Genomic DNA, 20,402 nt, shown 5'->3' on the forward strand with positions numbered 1-20,402 from the left:
TGGAAGTTCCCACTTGCTTCAAAAAGGCAACAATTATATCAGAGTCTAAGAATAATAACGAGCTGTCTTAATGACTATTGTCCAGTAGCACTCACATCTACAGTGATGAAATGCTTGAGGTTGGTCATGACTAGACTGAACTCCTGTCTCAGCAAGGACCTGGACCCACTGTAATTTGCCTATCGCCACAATAGGTCAATGGCAGACGCAATCTCAATTGCTCTTCACACAGCCTTAGACCACCTGGATAATACAAACATCTCCGTCGGGTGCTGTTCGTCGACTATAGCTCAGCATTTAATACCATCATTCCCACAATCCTGACTGATAAGTTACAGAACCTAGGCCTCTCTACCTCCCTCTGCAATTGGATCCTAACTGGAAGTGCGCAATCTGTGCGGATTGGTGATAATATTTACCCTTGCTGGCGATCAACACTGGCGCACCTCAGGGGTGTATGCTTAGCCCACTGCTCTACTTTCTATATACACATGACTGTGTGGCTAGGCATATTTCAAATACCAGCTGTAAATTCGCTGATAATACAACCATTGTTGGTAGAATTTCAGGTGGTGACGAGAGGGCGTACAGGAGCGAGATATACCAACTAGCGGAGTGGTGTCACAGCAATAACCTGGCACTCAACTTCAGTAAGACGAAAGAGCTGATGGTGGACTTCAGGAAGGGTAAGACGAAGGAACATACACCAATCCTCAGAGGGATCAGAAGTGGAGAGAGTGAGCAGCTTCAAGTTCCTGGGTGTCAAGATCTTTGAGGACCGAACCTGGTACCAACATTTCAATGTAGTTACAGGTGTCCCCCGCTTTTCGAACGTTCGCTTTACGAAACCTCATTGTTACGTAAGACTTACATTAGTTACCTGTTTTCGCTAACAGGTGTTTTCACTGTTACGAAAAAAGGCACAGCGTGGGAAAAGCAGCACATGAAAAAAAAAATCAGCGCGCGCGCCCCGAGCAGCCGCTCTCCCCTGGATTCGGAACGGCATTCTCGCCGGCATTGCTTGAACACGTGCCTGTGAGCAGCCGTTTGCAAGATGAGTTCTAAGGTATCGGATAAACTTGAAAGAGCTCGAAGGGTGTTGCACTTAGCGTAAAACTAGACATAATTAAGCGTTTCCATCGTGGTGAACAAAGGAAGGACAAAGTGAGTATGGCTTGTGGAAGTTGACGAAGATGATGTTGAAAAGGTTTTGGCATCCCATGACCAAGAACTGATAGATGAACAGCTGATGCAATTGGAAGAGGAAAGGATAACAATCGAAACTGAATGCAGTAGCAAACTGAATGTGAAGTAACTGCGTGAGATATTTGCAAGATGGTTTGAGTGTTTACAAAGAAATGTATGATAGAAAAATGCGCGAGGCTAGCAGTCAAGCAAGCCTTCCACATCAGCCACAGCAGACGACGAACCTCGACCTTTGACATCGAGGCGGGCAGTCATAAGAGAAGATGATCTGCCTACCCTCATGGAAACAGATGACACCCCAGTGTCCCATCACCCCAATCCCCAGGCCACAGACAGATACCGATTCGTGGAGAATGCAGCGGTAACCGGGAGGCACACAGAACATCTTTAAGAAAAAAGCCGAAATAAACATAGAAACATAGAAAATAGGTGCAGGAGTAGGCCATTCGGCCCTTCGAGCCTGCACCGCCATTCAGTATGATCATGGCTGATCATCCAACTCAGAACCCTGTACCAACCTTCCCTCCATGCCCCCTGATTCCTTTAGCCACAAGGACCATATCTAACTCCCTCTTAAATATAGCCAATGAACTGGCCTCAACTTTTCCTGTGGCAGAGACTTCCACAGATTCACCACTCTCTGTGTGACGAAGTTTTTCCTCATCTCGGTCTTAAGAGGCTTCCCCTTTATCCTCAAACTGTGACCCCTCATTCTGGACTTCCCCAACATCGGGAACAATCTTTCTGCATCGAGCCTGTCCAATCCCTTTCGGATTTTATACGTTTCAATAAGATCTCCCCTCAATCTTCTAAATTCCAATGAATGTAAGCCCAGTCGATCCAGTCTTTCCTCATGTGAAAGTCCTGCCATCCCAGGAATCAATCTGGTGAACCTTCTTTGTACTCCCTCTATGGCAAGAATGTCTTTCCTCAGATTAGGGGACCAAAACTGCACACATTACTCCAGGTGTGGTCTCACCAAGGCCTTGTACAACTGCAGTAGTACCTCCCTGCTCCTGTACTCGAATCCTCTTGCTATGAATGCTAGCATACCATTCGCCTTTTTCACCGCCTGCTGTACCTGCATGCTTACTTTCAATGACTGGTGTATAATGACACCCAGGTCTCGTTGCACCTCCCCTTTTCCTAATCGGCCACCATTCCTGTTCTTGCCACCAAAGTGGATAACCTCACATTTATCCACATTAAATTGCATCTGCCATGAATTTGCCCACTCACCTAACCTATCCAAGTCACCCTGCATCCTCTTAGCATCCTCCTCACACCTAACACTGCCACCCAGCTTCGTGTCATCCGCAAACTTGGAGGTGCTGCATCTAATTCCCTCATCTAAGTCATTAATATATATTGTAAACAACTAGGGTAAAAGAACTGAGCCTTGTGGTACCCCACTAGTCACCGTCTGCCATTCTGAAAAGGTCCCGTTTATTCCCACTCTTTGCTTCCTGTTTGCCAACCAATTCTCTATCCATATGAATACCTTACCCCCCAATACCGTGTGCTTTAAGTTTGCACACTAATCTCCTGTGTGGGACCTGTCAAAAGCCTTTTGAAAATCCAAATATACCACATCCACTGGTTCTCCCCTATCCATTCTACTAGTTACATCCTCAAAAAATTCTATGAGATTCGTCAGACATGATTTTCCTTTCACAAATCCATGCTGACTTTGTCCGATGATTTCACCGCTTTCCAAATGTGCTGTTATCATATCTTTGATAACTGACTCTAGTATTTTCCCCACCACCGATGTTAGGCTAACTGGTCTATAATTCCCTGGTTTCTCTCTCCCTCCTTTTTTTAAAGAGCGGGGTTACATTAGCCACCCTCCAATCCTCAGGAACTAGTCCAGAATCTAAAGAGTTTTGAAAAATTATCACTAATGCATCCACTATTTCTTGGGCTACTTCCTTAAGCACTCTGGGATGCAGACCATCTGGTCCTGGGGATTTATCTGCCTTTAATCCCTTCAATTTACCTAACACCACTTCCCTACTAACATGTATTTCTCTCAGTTCCATCTCACTGGACCCTCTGTCCCCTACTATTTCCGGAAGATTATTTACGTCCTCCTTAGTGAAGACAGAACCAAAGTAGTTATTCAATTGGTCTGCCATGTCCTTGTTCCTCATAATCAATTCACCTGTTTCTGTCTGTAGGGGACCTACATTTGTCTTAACCAGTCTTTTTCTTTTCACATATCTATAAAAGCTTTTACAGTCAGTTTTTATGTTCCCTGCCAGTTTTCTCTCATAATCTTTTTTCCCTTTCCTAATTAAGCTCTTTGTCCTCCTCTGCTGAACTCTGAATTTCTCCCAGTCCTCAGGTGAGCCATTTTTTCTGGCTAATTTGTATGCTTCTTCTTTGGAATTGATACTATCCCTAATTTCTCTTGTCAGCGATTGCCGATTGCGGCGCCCCTGATCTGGGCTGACATTTACGTGCCGGGTGGCACCTAATTAATTAGCATATTTATTTCAGCTTTTTTCTTAAAGATGTGCTGTGTGCCTCCCGGCTACCGCTGTACCCCTGCATGCTTCGCGGATTGGTATTGGTTTGCTGCCCAGAGGGTGGGGGCCACTGCACCACCCAAACTCTGACGACTCAGCCTAACACACCATCATTAGTGTGCTCGGCGCTTTCCCAATTCTGGTAAGTGATACTACACTGTACATACATTATTTCTACTTTATATAGGCTGTGTATTTTTATGTGTTATTTGGTATGATTTGGCAGCTTCATAGCTTAAAGGTTACAGGAGGGAGTCTTCCTGCCGAGAGAGCTTGCATGAGGTTTTCTGCTGACGGCACTTGCGTGAGATTTTCGCTACGGAGAACAGTGCAATGATTGTGGAAAAGTATTTCTACTTTATATAGGCTGTGTATTTATCATATCATTCCTGCTTTTACTATATGTTACTGTTATTTTAGGTTTTATGTGTTATTTGGCATGATTTGGTAGGTTATTTTTGGGTCCGCGAACGCTCACAAACTTTTTCCCATATAAATAAATGGTAAATTGCTTTTTCGCTTTACGACATTCCGGCTTACGAACAGTTTCACAGGAATGCTCTACCTTTGGATGGCGGGGGAAGGCAGCTATACTTCATTAGGAGTTTGAAGAGATTTGGTATGTCAACAAATAGACTCAAAAACTTCTACAGATGTACTGTGGAGAGCATTCTGACAGGCTGCATCACTGTCTGGTATGAGGGTGCTACTGTTCAGGACTGAAAGAAGCTGCAGAATGTCATAAATTTAGTCGACTCCATTTTGGGTACTAGCCTACAAAGTATGCAGGACATCTTCAAGGAGCGGTGTTTCAGAAAGGCAGCATCCATAATTAAGGACCTCCACCACCCAGGGCATGCCCTTTTCTCATTGTTACCATCAGGTAGGAGGTACAGAAGCTTAAAGGTGCACTCAGCAATTCAGGAACAGCTCTTCCTCACTGCCATCCGATTCCTAAATGGACATTGAACCCATGAAGACTACCTAACCTTTTAAATATATATTTTTTCATTTTTGCACGATTTTAATCCATTCAATATACACACACTAATTTATTTACTTATTTATTTTTATTTTTTTTCTTCTATATTATGTATTGCATTGAACTGCTGCTGCCAAGTTAAATTTCGCGACACATACCAGTGAAAACAAACCTGATTGATTATTTGGATGAATGGATTGCCTAGAGAAAGCCTGCATGAAGAAAATTGTATCAAACTTGGTGGGTTTTGCATTAAATGGTAGAATCAGCAAAGGAATTTAAATATAGCTGGTGACTTTAACAGCTGCAACTACTTAAGCAGAAGAGAAAGAAAAACAGGAAACCATAGCCTGACATTTGTAATAAAGAAAGTACTGGGATTTTATTATTAAAGTAATAATGAAAGAACACAGAAAATAATAGGATAAGGTAGACTTATGAATGAGAAATCGAATTTGACAAATTTGTTAGCGGTTTTTCTTGAGGTTGTTGCCATCAGAATAAATAAGCAGAAACCAAATATGATTGCTGCCCCCACAGAACGCATGACACTGGATTGACAGATTGATGATTGGTTCATGTACAGATAAGAGTGTAGGAATAAATGTGTCATTTTGGGGTTGGGTGGCTGCAGCAAAAATTGTTGCTGCTATATCAATGAGGAAACCAAGTGCAACATGTCCACAAATGCTGATGATACAAAACAGTGGCAGCTTGGGCTGGGAGGATGATGCAGATACACATCAGCATATACAACTGACAGACCAACGGAAAGGAATTAGCAAGGACAAAAATTTTCCCCACATATTATAATCTATCTACCAACAAAATGAGGAATAAGAGCAGGTAACCACCTGGCTTTTCAAACCTGCTCTGCCATTCATCAAAATGGCAGCAAATTTAGAACTTCAAAGCCATTCTGCTGCACAGCACCGAGAATCACTTTATTCTGTTAAAACCAGTGAGCTATCAATTTCTGCTCTGAATTCAATTAACTGACCCACCAAGGTCCTCTATGGTCGATAATTCCAATGATTCACCACCAACAGCAGAGAAATTTCTTGCGATCTCAGTTCCAAATGGCTACTCCTTATTTTAAGGCTGTGACTTGGGTCTGAACACCCAATTCAGCCGGGGGAAACATATCCAATCAGTTAAGCAGTCCCAACTGCCAGTTTGAATGAGACCTCTTCTCATTCTTCTAAACTCTCAGTAGTGACGAAATTCTTGAGTGTGCCCAAAATTGCCAATCTTTGAAAAAAAATCTCTCTCCTGCCATGGTAATCTTGAGCACAGACTATCACTGATTAATGTATTAGTAACAATAACTATGGACTTTTCTTAAGGGAAAAAGATGAGTCCTGTTCCTCAACACAAACAAAAAGCTGAAGGAATTCAGCAAGCCAGGCAGCATCTATGGATGGGATTCAAATGACTGACATTTCAAGCCGAGATGTTTCAAGTATTAGAACATTAGAAACTTTTTGTAATTTATTTTTTATTGAGTTTCATCATCAAACAAACTTTCCATAGGATGTATTTCAGATACTGTACATATATATCATATAATCATATTTGTCACAAACCTTCACATAATATTTATCTGAAGTATATTCTTATACAAAAAAAGAGGAAAGAAAGAACAATCAAAAGAAAACTATGTACAGAATAGGGAGTGATTTTTTTTAACAACATATTCATTGATTGTGAGAATAAAATCAGGCCTATGAGATGTTATGTAGTTAAACCATTTTTTCCAGTATGAATAAAATTGTTCCAACTTATGATAAACAGATGTTGTTATCTTCTCCATTTTGTAAATGTCCATTGTAATTTCCATCCATACATTTAAAGTTGGACTCTCCTGAGATAACCATTTCCTGGTAACCATTTTCTGTCTTTTTGCCAGCCACCAGCAATACATTCACTAAATATTTATATTCATCTCTTTTCAACCATTCTTGAGGTATATACCCAAAATATATGGTCTTACTCTCTAGGTGTATTTATCTGTTAGTATATCATTGAAATTTGCAGAATATAACTTAATTGATCTACTCCCTGACCAAATAAGAACCAAGAAAAGTGAATAAAAAGAAAGGTAAGGAAGGAGTGGTTCCAAGGCTGGGGTCTCTAGATGACCCTGGGTTGGGCTATAAGAAAAGTCTAGCCATGGGGGATAGCCCCTCCTACCTGTGGGTTGAGGGCCCCCGCTGCAGTACCTATAAAAGTAAGTAAAAAAAAACTACGTCCATTACACAAAAATGATTTCCCTGTGTATTCCTCCCATGTATATATTATCATTTAGGTGGGGAAAAAGGAATAAATGATTTGTTTAAAAATTGAGTAATATAAAATCCACATTATAACACATATTTCTCAAGATAGGTATATCACTGTCTATTTTTGCTTCCGTTTAGTTTATCAGCACTTTTAAAGTTAGCCAAACCTAACGGCTCTTCTGGGGGAGGTGAGGGCTGCCCTCAAAGAACTGACAGTCTCTTCCTAAAATCCTTCTCTCGTCCTGTTCCCGTCCCCTGCTTTCTAGGTTCTTTTTCTATTTCCCAAGCAGTTCAGGATAACAGCTCAGCCAGAGTTTCCCTTGGTTTGACCATACTAATGGGCAGTCCTCTCTTCTTCATGTCTGTAGTCGCCTCTTCCATCGTCTGATAATAGTTGTATCCCTTCTTGGTAAAATACCCTCAGTTTAGCAGGGTACAGGGTTTGGAATTTAATCTTTTCTTGCTTTAATATTCGTTTTGCTTCGGAATATTCCTTCCGCTTCTGTAGGACCGCCAGGGGGTAATCATGATCGAAGTATATTAACGTTCCGTTCCAAAACACCCTCTTCTTACCCCAGGCCCTTCGTAGAATCTCCGCCTTGCTCTTGAATCGAAGGAATCTAAGTTCAATGAAGCGTGGTTTATCTTCTCTGTCTTTGGGAGGCCAGTGGACAAGCGAATGATACGCCCTCTCAATTTCAATCTCCATAGTTGGAGAAATCTCCAGCGCTTCCTGCAGCAGCTTGTCTACAAAGTCCATCATCGACAATCTCACTGCTCCTTCGGGAACATTATAAATTCTGACATTTTTCCCTTGCGATCTTCCCTCCTGGGCAAGCAATTTACTTTCCTGTTGATTTAATATTTTTATCATCTTACTTAGTACCTGTTCCACATTTTGCATGCGATCTTCCACCTTATCAATTCGAGTCTCTGCCACCGCTATTTTCTGATTAACGTTGGCGAGCTCTGACTTTATATCATTGAGTTGCTGCTTTGTATCTTTTTGGACTTCCCTTATCTCTTACAAAATCCTTATCATATTTGCCGCTTCGCCTGCACGAGGCCCAGCGTCAGCGTTGCCACCAGGTGCACGTGCAGGAGAGCCGCGCGCTGCTCCTCTCTCTTCCATAGGCTCCCCAGTGGTGCTTTTTTAATCTCCATTCTTTCTCCCCATTCTTGCCCCCCTTATCAATTCAGATATTTTCGAAAGATCTTATATCTGACGGATTAACAGGGCAAAATATGTGTTGATTTAAGCTGCCATTCTGAACGATGACGTCACCGGAACCAGAACATCAGAAAGTTTTTGATGAGAACAGGCCATTCAGCGCATCAGAACTTGCCAAATTCCTATTCTTTAATTTAACATTAATAAAAGTACATATTATTAATAAAAGTATAAACCTTTTAAAAAGATTAATGATAAATATAATTTCCTAATTGTACTGTTATTGTAACTGCTTACTATTCAAATACTGATGCGTACACTAGATCTGTGATGACTTCAAAACACATCATCCAATGTCATGTATTCTCGCAACCGCCTAGTTGATGCCAATTCAGTGTGAAACATTTCCTGTAAAAATCTCATAAGTTGTAAAAAAAGAATCATAAGTTGTTTCATTTGGCAGTAAAGATGTATCCTTTTATGATCAATGGGATTTAAAGAATCTAGGGTGGCATGTACGTCACAGGCTTGCCGTCCCAGCCCTGGGGAATCTACACAGTCTCTCCTTTCATGGTCCAACTTAATTGAAACAAGATATTTTCATTCCTGCACTCAGATATTCTCAGAAAGGGCAACATGCCATGTCCTCCTAATTGGTTGCTGCAGCTTCAAATTGGCTTTCAGCGACTGTATAAAAGGACAGCTGAGTCTATTTGAAAATCTCTCAACACTAAAGTACTCTGCTCTTTCGCACAAATGTTATCAAAAATATATTCCCCTTACGCAGTGCTTCAAGATCAAGGACAACTTGCTTCTACTTGTTTTGTGGGACCTGAAGTGGCTAAAGAGGTGACGTGATTCTTCCATTGTTTACACATACATGTTTGTGCACCCCCAGTACATTGCCTCATGGTTGTCAATACCAGATTGAAAGCAAGTAGCCACGGGCCAGGAGATACCCAAACGATGGTGCAGATTTGCAGCAGCTCATAAAATAAAAATACTAAATAAGGAAGCTCTGAATACTTCCTCAAATCATTTCTTTGCTTAGAAATCACCTCTCACAACAGCTCAGATTAGAATGATTGCTTCAGGAACCACAGGAGTTGCATGGAGAGTTGGTAGATTGGATTCAAAATTGGCTTGGCCACAGAAGATAGAGGTTGTGATGGAGGGTTGTTATTCTGATTGCAGCTTTGTGAACAGTGCTGCGACATCAGTCTGTGAAACATACACAGAATAGGTTTGCAGACAACACAAACATTGGTAGAGTGTTCAAACATTCTGATAGTGAGGAAGGTTCAGGGATAAAGGAGCAAGACCAGATGGAAATGTGGATAGAAAAATGACAAAAAAGGTTTAAACCGAACAAGTGTTGCAGTCTAGCATGTCAAATGCGAGGGGCAAGGTCCCATAAACCATAGGCACTGCAATGGCCTGAAGAACTTTAAGTATAAATGGCAGGGATTTTTTAAAAAAAAAACAGGAGCTTTGGTGCACTACAGGATCTTGGGCAGCAAGCTCATTGTCCTCCCAAAAGTAGCAAAATTAGCAACACGGTACAGTTGTAAAGACAATATATAACGTACTTGCCTTCAACAGTTGGGATGTGGAGTACTGCCAGGCAGGTCAATTGCAGCTGTGTAACATTTGGTCAGGTCACATTTGGAGTATTGTGAGTAGTTCTGGCAGCTGCATTACAGGATGGACATGGAGGCTCTGCAAAGGGTGCAGGAGAGGTTCACCAGGATGCTGCCTGGATTAGAGAATATGAGCTATGAGGAGACATTAGATAAACTTGGTCTGTTTTCTTTGGAACATCATAGGCTGAGGGACAACCTAATCTAAGCGTAGAATTATGAGAAGCATAGACATCAGTCTTTTTCCCAAGATGAAAATGTAAAAACAAGAGGGCATAGCTTCAAGATGAAAGAGGGAAAGTTTAATGGGCAAAGTGAAAGATGGAATACAGTATAGAGAAGTGCATGGTCATGCACTTTGGTAAAGGGATTAAAGGTGTAGAATATTTTCTAAATATAGAGCAAATTCAGAAATCAGAGGTTCAAAGGGACTTGCAAGTCCACATTCAGGGCGCCTGAAAAGTTGAGTCAGTGGTAACGAAGGCAAACAATGTTAACATTCATTTTAAGAGGCCTTCAATATAAAAGCAAGGATGTAATGCTGAGGCTTTATAAAGCATTAGTCAGACTGCTCTTGGAGTTTTTTGCACAGATTTGGGCCTCTTATCTAAGAAAGGATCTGCTGACTTTGGAGAGGTTCCAGAAATGAAAGGATTAACGTATGGAGAGCATTTGATGCCTCTGGTCCTTAAAAGAATTGGGGGGGGGGGGGGGGAAGAGGGTGAATATTGAAAGACCTCAATAGAGTGGATGTGGACAGGTCATACCCTATAGTGGGGCAGTCCAGCCTCAGAATACAAGGGTGTGTGTCTATGCATGCGTGTCTGTGTTTCTATACAAATATGAATAAGTACACGTAGTTAAATTAGTAGTGCAAAATCAGAAATAAAATAAAGTACTGAGGTAGTGTTCATGGGTTCAATGTCCATTAAGAAATCGGATGGCAGAAGGGAAAGAAGCTGTTCCTGAATCATTGCATGTGTGTCTTCAGGCTTCTGTACCTCCTTCATGATGAACTCTGCCTTTTTGAGGCACCGCTGCTTCCAGATATCATGGATACTACAAAGCCTAGTGCCCATAATGGAGCTGACTAATTTTACAACTCTCTGCAGCTTACTTTGATCCTGTGCAGTAGCCCCCAGCCCCCATACCAGATGGTGATGCAGCCAGTCAAAATGCTCTCCAGAGTACATCTGAGGAAATCTGTGAGTGTTTTAGGTGACACCAATCTTATCAAACTCCTAATGAAATACAACCACTATCTTGCCTTTATAGCTGTATCGCTATGTTGGGATCAGATTAGGTCCTCAGAAATATTAACACTCTGGAACTTGAAATTGCTCACGCTCTCCACTTCTGACCCCTCTATGAGGATTGGTATGTGTTCCCTCATCCTACCCTTTCTGAAGTCCACACTCAGCTCTTTGATCTTACTGACATTGAGTGCAAGGTTGTTGCTATGACACCACTCAACTAGCTGGTATATCGTGCTTCTGTATGCTCTTTCACCACCATCTGAGATTTTGCCAACTACGTTTGCATTATCAGCAAATTTACAGATGGCATTTAAGCTGTGCCTAGCCACACAGTCATGGGTACAGAAAGAGTAGAGCAGCAGGCTAAACATATATCCCTGAGATGCACCATTGTTTATTGTAAGGTGGAGATGTTATTTCCAATCTGCCCAGATCATGATCTTCCGGTTAGGAAGTTGAGGATCCAGTTACAGAAGGAGGTACAGAGGCCCAGGTTCTTTAGCTTATCGACCAGGACTACAGGAATGATACTGCTTAACGCCAAGCTGTAGTCAATAAACAGCATCCTGACATAGGTATTTACATTGTCCAGGTAATTCAAGGCCACGTGGAGAACCAATGCATTTGCCATAGGCCTATTGAGGCAAAAGGGAAATTGAGGTGGATCTGAGTCTTGCTGAGGCAGGAGTTGATTCTAGCCATGACCAACTTCTCAAAAGCGCTTCACTGTAGATGTGTGTGCTACTGAACAATAGTCGTTAAGGCAGCTTACACTGCTCTTCTTAGGCACTGGTATGATTGTTGCCCTTTTGAAGCAGATGGAAAGTTCTGACTGTAGCAATAAGAGATTGAAAATGCCTTTGAACACCCCCTGCCAGTTGGTTGGCACAAGTTTTCCAAGCCTTACCAGGTACTCTCCATAAGGGCCCGCCACCTTGCAAGGGTTCACCCTCCTGAAAGACGCAGCTTAGTATCAGCCTCCAAGACAGAAATCACAGGGTCATTAGGTGCTGCAGGGATCTTCATAGCTGTAATCTTATTCTCCCTTTCAAAGCGAGCATAAAAGGCACTGATCACACTGCCATTCATGATGTTGGGTTTCACACTATAGGAAGCAAGTACTAGCTTGGAGAATATTTAAAGCAGAGGTTGATAAGTTCTTGATTAGTCAGTGTATCAAACGTTATGGGGAGAAGGCAGAAGAATGTGGTTGAGAGAGAAAATAAATCAGCCATGATGAAATGACAGAATAGACTTGATGGGCCGAATGGACTAATTCTGCTCCTATGCCTTATTGTCTTAGTTAAATTTTCTTTCTAAACTAGCAATAACTTACACTCAAGATTACCACAGGATTTTTTTTTAAATTCGAAGGGTACAATGTTTAACTCTCTAACACAACAACTTTCTAGAAATCCATGTCATATTGTTTAAATGCAGATACACTGCAAAATGCATCTTTAGGGAAGTTTCATCCTTCATTGAATTTATTGAAAGTAGATTTATTTCATTTACATGACCTTCATTATCACAAAACACTCTGGTACTTAGATCTGAGTAAATTTCATCATCTCCCCTTTTCACTGATTACTCATGATCTAGGGGTGTCACTTAATTCAAATAGAAAGGAAACAAATACAACCTTGACTCCCACTTTATGCTGGGAGGCATCTTTGACACTCTTGTTCAGTCATTATGGATGGCACAACTATTAGAGCTGCTGCCTCTCTTCTCTGTTCAAGCGACACAGGATCAATCCCGACTTCCAGTACTGACGGGAGTTCGCATCTTCTCTGATATCAACCAGCTTGCCTTCAGCTGCACCAGTTTTCCAATTACCACTGCAATTTGCCTCTTATGTCAGTGGGTGGTGGATACGGAGAGGATAGGTTACAAAAAGATCAGGGAATGTGCTTTCCCAACATAGATGCAAAGGGTTTAATAACCTCCTCAATCAGAAGGACATCTTTATGAATAGAAATTTTTAAAAGAAATCAAGGTGCAATTGATCTTACCCAAGCTGTGGTTAACTGGTGATAAGGTACTTGGCGACATTTCTGCAGGAGACCCTAAAGATGGAAACACTGACATTTTAACTAAATAAAATAATTGTACTATCAGTTTTATATAATTGTTCATTCACTATTTATTACAGATTAAACTTGCGTATTTTAAGATAAATTACTGTCAATGTCGAACCTCAAACAAGAGTTGCTTAATTTTAAGTCCTATTTCTCTTACACAAATTAACAGAAAGGTACAATTTAGTTTTCATTTAAATCAAGACAAATTATCTCAAAACAATAGCAAAAATAAACTATTTGAAAGTTGCACAATTGATTGTAAATTCACTAATAATCAATGAAGAAAATAGATACTCACCTGTATCCATACTTTGGTTCATTTGTTGATCACTGGTCTCTCCATCTTCACTAATGTAGCCAGGGGGAGGTGTTTCTAATACATTGAGAGAGCAGCTGTTTTATGGTTGAAGTGATCAGATGGCCACTTTAACTATGTCATGTAAGAAAACTATTTTCTGTCACATTAACACCTATAAACTCCACAATATGTTCATTGGTACACAAAAAGATTCTGCAGCTACTAGAAATTTTGAACGACAAAATACTGAGGAAACTCAGCAGATCAAGCAGTACCAATGAAGAGAAATAGTTGATGTTTTGGATTGAAACTCTGATGGAGAATCTCAGGCCTGAAATGTAACCTGTTCATTCACAAGTTACTTTCAAATGTTTTAAATTAGATTAAATATCCTGGAGATTTGAAAGGAGAAACAGAAATAATGAATCTGGACATGTGGATTAGAAAGCATCCAACACAACCCCACTATTTACTAGAGGTAAACAGAGTTTCAGGATGTATATTGTATACATCTCTCTGACATCAAATGCACCTATTAAGTGAAAATAAGACTCGATTACCCAATATTGTTGGAATCTATAATGTATCTTAACAGACCACACGAGAGGAAGAGGATTGAATAGTCAGCTTAGATTTATGACAGGAACATCACATCTGACTAATAGAATTTAACTTAACAGTTGATGTTGACAATTTATTCTTTTCCATAGATGATGCCTGACCTGCTCAGTTCCACCAGCATTTTGCATGTTTACTCTGGATTTCCAGCATCTGAAGAATCCCTTCTGTTTAGAATTTAATTGAGAATTAATTTTTGGCAGGATGTCATGAGAATGTGGAAAGAACCACCAGTGGATGTGGAGGATTTAGATTTTGAAAAGGTTTTTGATAAAGGTTCAACTGGATACTGATCATCAAAGAATACAGAATTGTAGGTAATATACTAACAGATTGAGAAATAACTATCAGACAAACCAAATAGAGGGAAAATAGACCTAAGAAAAAGAAGTTCTCAGGCTTTGTTTAGTATAGTATTACATGAGTACTCCACCCCCCGTTACTCACAATTTGGCTGAAGGAACCATAGTAAACTAGGTGGCTGAGTGCAGGTAAGATGATATGTTAATGCAAAGGAAATTCTCTATTCAGAAGCCTCAGTATCCAAACATTAGTTGAGTTAATTTAAAACTCAATTAATTGAGTTAGGTGCGGGGGAGGGGGGGAGGGGCGGAGAGAGACAGCAACACATGGCAGGGGTGGGGGGGGAGACGGCAACACACGGCCGGGGGGAGACAGAGAGAGAGGGAGACACACACGAGGGCAGAGAGTCATATGGAGAGAGACAATGAGAGAGAGAGACACACAGATAGGGAGAGAGAGTGAGAGACAGAGAGACACAGAGGGAAAGATGGAGAGAGACACTTGGAGGAGAGAAACACAGAGGCAGACACACAAACAGAGACACTCTGGGTGGGGGAGAAACACAGAGGGAGAAAGAAAAAGGGAGAGGCAGAGACACACACAGAGGGGGAGATGGAAACACACACGCACGGGGAGGGACAGAAAAACATGGAGAGACACATGGTGTGGGGAAAGACCCACAAACGGGACAGACAGCAAAAATAGTTTATGGGAATAATAGAGGAAATGTGATTAGGATAGAGAGCTTGATGGTTGCCACAGGAGGCACAGACAAATGCCTCATTTCTGAACACCAGATCTGCCATGGATGCTGGAAATTGAGAGCAACATATTCAAAATGCTGAAGGAGTTCAGCAATTCAGGCAGTATCTATGAAAATAATTAATCAACCTACGTTTCGGTCCGAGACCCTTCATCAGGACTGGAAAGTGGGAAGATGCCAAAATAAAAAGTTGGTAGGGAGGGGAAGGAGGACAAGCCAGAAGGTTATAGCTGAAGCTAGATGGATGGGAAATGTGAAGGGCTGCAGAAGGAATCTGATTGGAGAGGAGAATGGACCATGGAAGAAAGAGAAGGAGGAGAGGTACCAGGGAGAGATGATATACAGGTGAGGGGAAGTAAGAGGTCAGAAAGGGGAATAGAAGCTGAAAAGGTACGGGGGAAAAAAGTCACCAGAAGTAGAAATCAATGTTCATGTTATCAGGTTGGAGGCTACCCAGGCAGAATATGGAGGTGAAGCTCCTTTACCCTGAGGGTGGCCTCAATGTGGCAAAAGCGAACACGGACTGACATGTCTTCATTCCTGTCTGTAAGTTAGGCCTCTGAACAGCAGCCAGTGGGTGGTATTGGCTTATTATTGTCACATGTACTGACATACAGTGTATAAATTACAACGGGAAATAGAAAATAACAATGTTACATGGTAATGAGTGATTTCAATATGCAAGTAGATTGGGAAAAATAGGTTGGTGCTGGATCCCAAGAGAAGTAATTTGTAGAATGCAGCATCAGGCAGCATCTATGAAGGGGAATAAATTGTCGACATTTCTGGCCTAGGTTTTTCAGCAGACTTGGCCCAAAATGTTGACTGTTTATTCCCCTCCATTGATGCAGCCTGACTTACTAAGTTCCTCCAGCACTGTGTGTGTTGCTCACAATTTCCAGCATCTGCAGAATCTGTGTTTATGATTCGTAGAATGCCTGAGATGGCTTCTTTCTTTCTTTTAAAAAAAAACGGCAGCTTGTGGTCTAGCCCACAGTCGAAGGGTTACAAAGTTGGTCCAAGCTCATTTGGAGTTTTGTGTATAATCCAACTGCCACACTACTGGAAGGATGTGACCTACCAAATATTGAAAGACCTAGATGAGGTGGATGTGCAGATGACGTTTCCAATAGTGGGGGAGTCTAGGACCAGATGGCACAGCCTCAGAACACAGGGAGATCTTATTAGAACAGTAATGAGGAGGAATTTAGCCAGAGGGTGGTGAATCTGTAGAATTCATTACCACAAATGGCTTTTGAGGTCAAATCAATGGGTATATTTAAAGCGGAGGTTGATAGGTTCTTGATTAGTAAAGGTGTCAAAAGTTATGGGGAGAAGGCAGGAGAACAGGGTTGAGAAGAGAAATAAATCTGTCATTATACAATGTAGGAGCAGATTTGATGGTCTGAATCTATGATTCTATGACAACATCCAGTAGGTCAGCTCCAGGTTTATAATATAAAATTAGAAAGCAATTGTTTTATCAAAATTTCTCTTGAGAAATGAATTTCCTAAATGGCTAGTTTTCTTTTAGGTCAACATACAAACCCCCTTCTTAATTACCTTTGAGACAATTGTGGTGAGCCACTGCCCTGAGTTTTAGTCCTGCTGGTTCAAATATTTAATCAGATGGAGTTTTAGAAATTTGAACAAATTATAATGAAGATGTGGGGTATTTCAGTGTCAGGATAGTACACAAATTATGGGTGAGACACAGAGGTGGGATTGATGGTGGGAATAGAGGAATCTTGCATATCTGCTGCTCTTGTAGTATTGCATGGTGCTAAATGTACATTTGTAAGTACTGTGAAAGAAACTTGGTGAGTTCATGCAGTGCATTCTGCAAATGGAGCACACTCTAGCCACACCACTGAAGGAAAGGGTTAATGCTGGTGAAAGGGAATCTAATAAAGCACACTCAAAGGAAAGTGTACAATATTCCATCATCTCCCACTGAAGGAAAATCAAAAACAGGAATTTGTCAATTCTTTGCCCCAAGTCTTCTGCATGCACTCAACAAGTTTATGACTGATCCTATACTGGTTTTAACACCAATTTCGAATTTTCTCTGCATAATCCTCTGCTTCCCATTCCTCACGATTAGTGCCCAAGGTAGCCGCATTCTCTCATTGGAGATGCATGTGCCACACAGACATTTCTTTCCATACTCAAACAGTGTCTACATGTGAATTGGAACATACAGGAATCTAAATTTCCATCACAATTAAAAGTTATAAATATTCAGCATTTTAAAAACATCCTCTTTTCCTTTGGTAATCATGAAGATTTTGATTCTTTCCAATGAATCAAAATTAGCAATGGAGTCTACATAGCCAATTGTGTGATTTATAGCAAAGATCCTGATAGATCAGAATTCTGCCCCCACCCCTTTCCTTCCTTCATTTCTATGAAAAGAAAGTCATTCTATTTGAAATATGTTTTCAATATGTACTATCTCGTACTTCACTCTCAACGTCCATTTTCTCATTAGCATAATTTATATTCATAATTTAGCTTTTTTTTAAGATTTTCACTAGAAAGAATTGCTTTATCGAAGGATAATCATCTTTGCTTTCTAATGCTCAAGGTTAGCTTGCAACCTATTCTACATTTCACTGGTAATTTAACTTATTTTAAACTTAAATTGGACAAATGTAGACTCATATCTCTTTTGAAAAGATGTCCACTGGAACATGTTCATCAACTAATTTTTCATCTTTTTAGTGTGAACATGGACCCATTTCATCTAAAACCATAACTTGCCTCTTCAACATATAAAGCCATTAACTATACTTCAAATGGAAAATAATTTATATTTCCAGTTATAACTGTCCCTGCATGGCTACTTTTCCTTCATGTGGAAATAAAATTGCTCTGAGCACAAACCAGCTCACTTCACAGTAGTTGGTGGAACTGTCTAACAGATTAATACCTGGGATATAGTTGCTCTGTGGTTCTATTCCAGATGGAAAGTTAGTGTTTTCAGGGATAGAATGGGTGTAGTCATCAAGTGGGGGCAGCTCTGCTGGAATTTCAGTGTGTCGTGGCACCAGTACAGGAGGTAAAACTGAAACCAAATGGTAGAAATAGTTAATAATGCTGAAACTTTATACTGTCTCCTGGGACATGACTATTCTCTACAACAGTAACAGTAGCAAGACAGCAAGTATAATGTAGTTAATACTTCCCATTTACAGAAATGATACAAGCATACCCGTATAGAAAAATCAAGTATCACCTGAAGGTATACTTCCATTTTTTAAGTTTTATTTGTGGGCTAGGTCTTTTTTGAGATTTCTCCAACGAGATCAGAATGGATATAATGAACCGCCACTTTCATTTCTCTATGCAAATCTATTTGCTAGAAAATATTTTCATATTTAAATATCTCGCACACAAATTTGATGGAATTGGAGACTAATAGGAAGCCTCTCATTGTTGTGAATCTTTAGGGTTGAAGTGCCTTTCAGAGCAATGTACCGAAGGAGCTCCTTATAACCTAATATTCCAGATGTATCAATGTATGATGAATTGGAATTGCACTGAGTCTTCAAAAGTAAAAATAATTACTGGTATCCACCCTATATGTGCTGTGTGCTCTGCACTATTGATACTGTGTTTTGCACCTTGGTCGTGGAGGAATGCTGTTCCATTTGGCTGTATTCATGTATGGTTGAATGACAATTAAACTTGAACTGGAACTTGAACCAACAAATTGAAATACCAAAAGGCACAAAATTATGTTTCCTTGTTTAAATATATTTTTTAACATCACATGAAAGAACTACTTCAATTTAAGAGATTATCCATTAAAATAACTTTGCTGTTTTATCAGCTGTAACACTTTAAAGAGCAAATCAGTACAAGTCACTGCATGTATTAATTTTGTCTACAGGGGACTAACTCAATTGATGCCATTAATCTGAAAGTGACATTCTGGTATTACAGACATCAACTTTGACCAATTCCTGTCTTGTACAATTTCTGAGGATCACCTGACAGCACATCCTGTTTCATTACTTGCAGAGTTAATATAGGAAACAACTGGCTTGACTGTTTGCCAAAGTGAACTTGGTACAATGAATGTATTTAAATTGGCTTCTGCACTCCTCTTAAAGTGGCTCTGCATTCTTTGGGGCACTCCTCTGTTTTCATGGATGGTTGGAAAGATAAAGCATTTCAGGATGTATATTGTATACATTTCTCTGACATTAAATGTACCTTTGAAACTTTACTGGAAAATGAGTGAAAATCATTTTTGTCCACGACAAATTATACAAACTTTGAAAATGCAAGTTTGGGAACAGCAACTGTTTCCTTTGCTATTGCCTTGGGGGATGTATCGAACACTTAGCCTACATGTAAACAATCATGCCTATGCAAAAGTTCATCCAAGATCAGTCAAGTTTTCTGTTGCATATTACATGTAGTTTTTTTCCCATGAAAGCAGAGGTTTTCTATCCAAGTATCATCTTGGCTTTTCAAAATTTTAATTGCCTCACCTTTTTCTATAAGCTAATAATTATTGTTGCTGCCTTTAGATATACAAAAGGGAAATATACTCCGAATTTTTTTTATTACAATCTAACACAAGCTTTGACTAACCTGGCGTTTCCACCCTCTGATAGTGGTACGGGTTAACACACACTTCATCCTTCTTAAGATTGAAAGCATATTCACAAGTTTCAATGGCTCGTAGTTCATGGTGACTGTGAAGATCAGGCCAGCGCCACAAGCGACAGTAAATAACATGAGGCAATCCTTTACGATGTGAAACCTGCAGCCTGCCATCAAGTGATCTGCACATAAAGAAGAGACATGAGCTGGGGTGTTTAGGATATAGATGTACACATCTTATCATTATACATTTTATTGAATAAAACCAGTTAACAAATCTTCGCAACTTCAAAATTAACCAACCATTCTCCAGCATTAAGGATAGGAACAGAAGAAAGAAAAGTGAGTAAATAGAGTAATGAAGCTCACAATTTGCATTAGTATAATTATAGACTATTCCCTGAATAGCTTGAGCTGAAGGACCTTCAAAAGGTATTATTCCAATGTTAGAATTATGCCCTGAAAGTAACACTAGAATCCACAAAACTACAATTTGATTATTCAATGAAAACTCAACCCTGGTTAAATTGAAAATATAAGACATAGGCTATTCAGTCCATCAAGTCTGCTCCGCTATTCCATCATGGCTAATCCCGGATCCCACTCACCCTCATACACCTGTCTTCTCACCATATCCTTTGATGCCCTGAC

General features: G+C 40.3%; 1 protein-coding gene across 2 annotated transcripts in view; it reads right to left on the minus strand.

Annotated features, from left to right (window-relative positions):
- The window catches only part of smad2 (SMAD family member 2), a 121,505-nt gene that overhangs the window by 32,679 nt on the left and 68,424 nt on the right, over nt 1–20,402 (minus strand). For both annotated transcript variants that reach the window (XM_072252172.1, XM_072252171.1), the window contains 4 exons: nt 19,740–19,933; nt 18,067–18,201; nt 13,451–13,525; nt 13,084–13,137 (listed from right to left, as the gene is read on the minus strand). In XM_072252172.1, coding sequence (XP_072108273.1) covers nt 13,084–13,137; nt 13,451–13,525; nt 18,067–18,201; nt 19,740–19,933 — 458 coding nt within the window. The remainder of the gene's footprint in view (nt 1–13,083; nt 13,138–13,450; nt 13,526–18,066; nt 18,202–19,739; nt 19,934–20,402) is intronic.

Source organism: Mobula birostris, chromosome 3, assembly GCF_030028105.1.
Source record: "Mobula birostris isolate sMobBir1 chromosome 3, sMobBir1.hap1, whole genome shotgun sequence".
NCBI lineage: Eukaryota > Metazoa > Chordata > Chondrichthyes > Myliobatiformes > Myliobatidae > Mobula > Mobula birostris.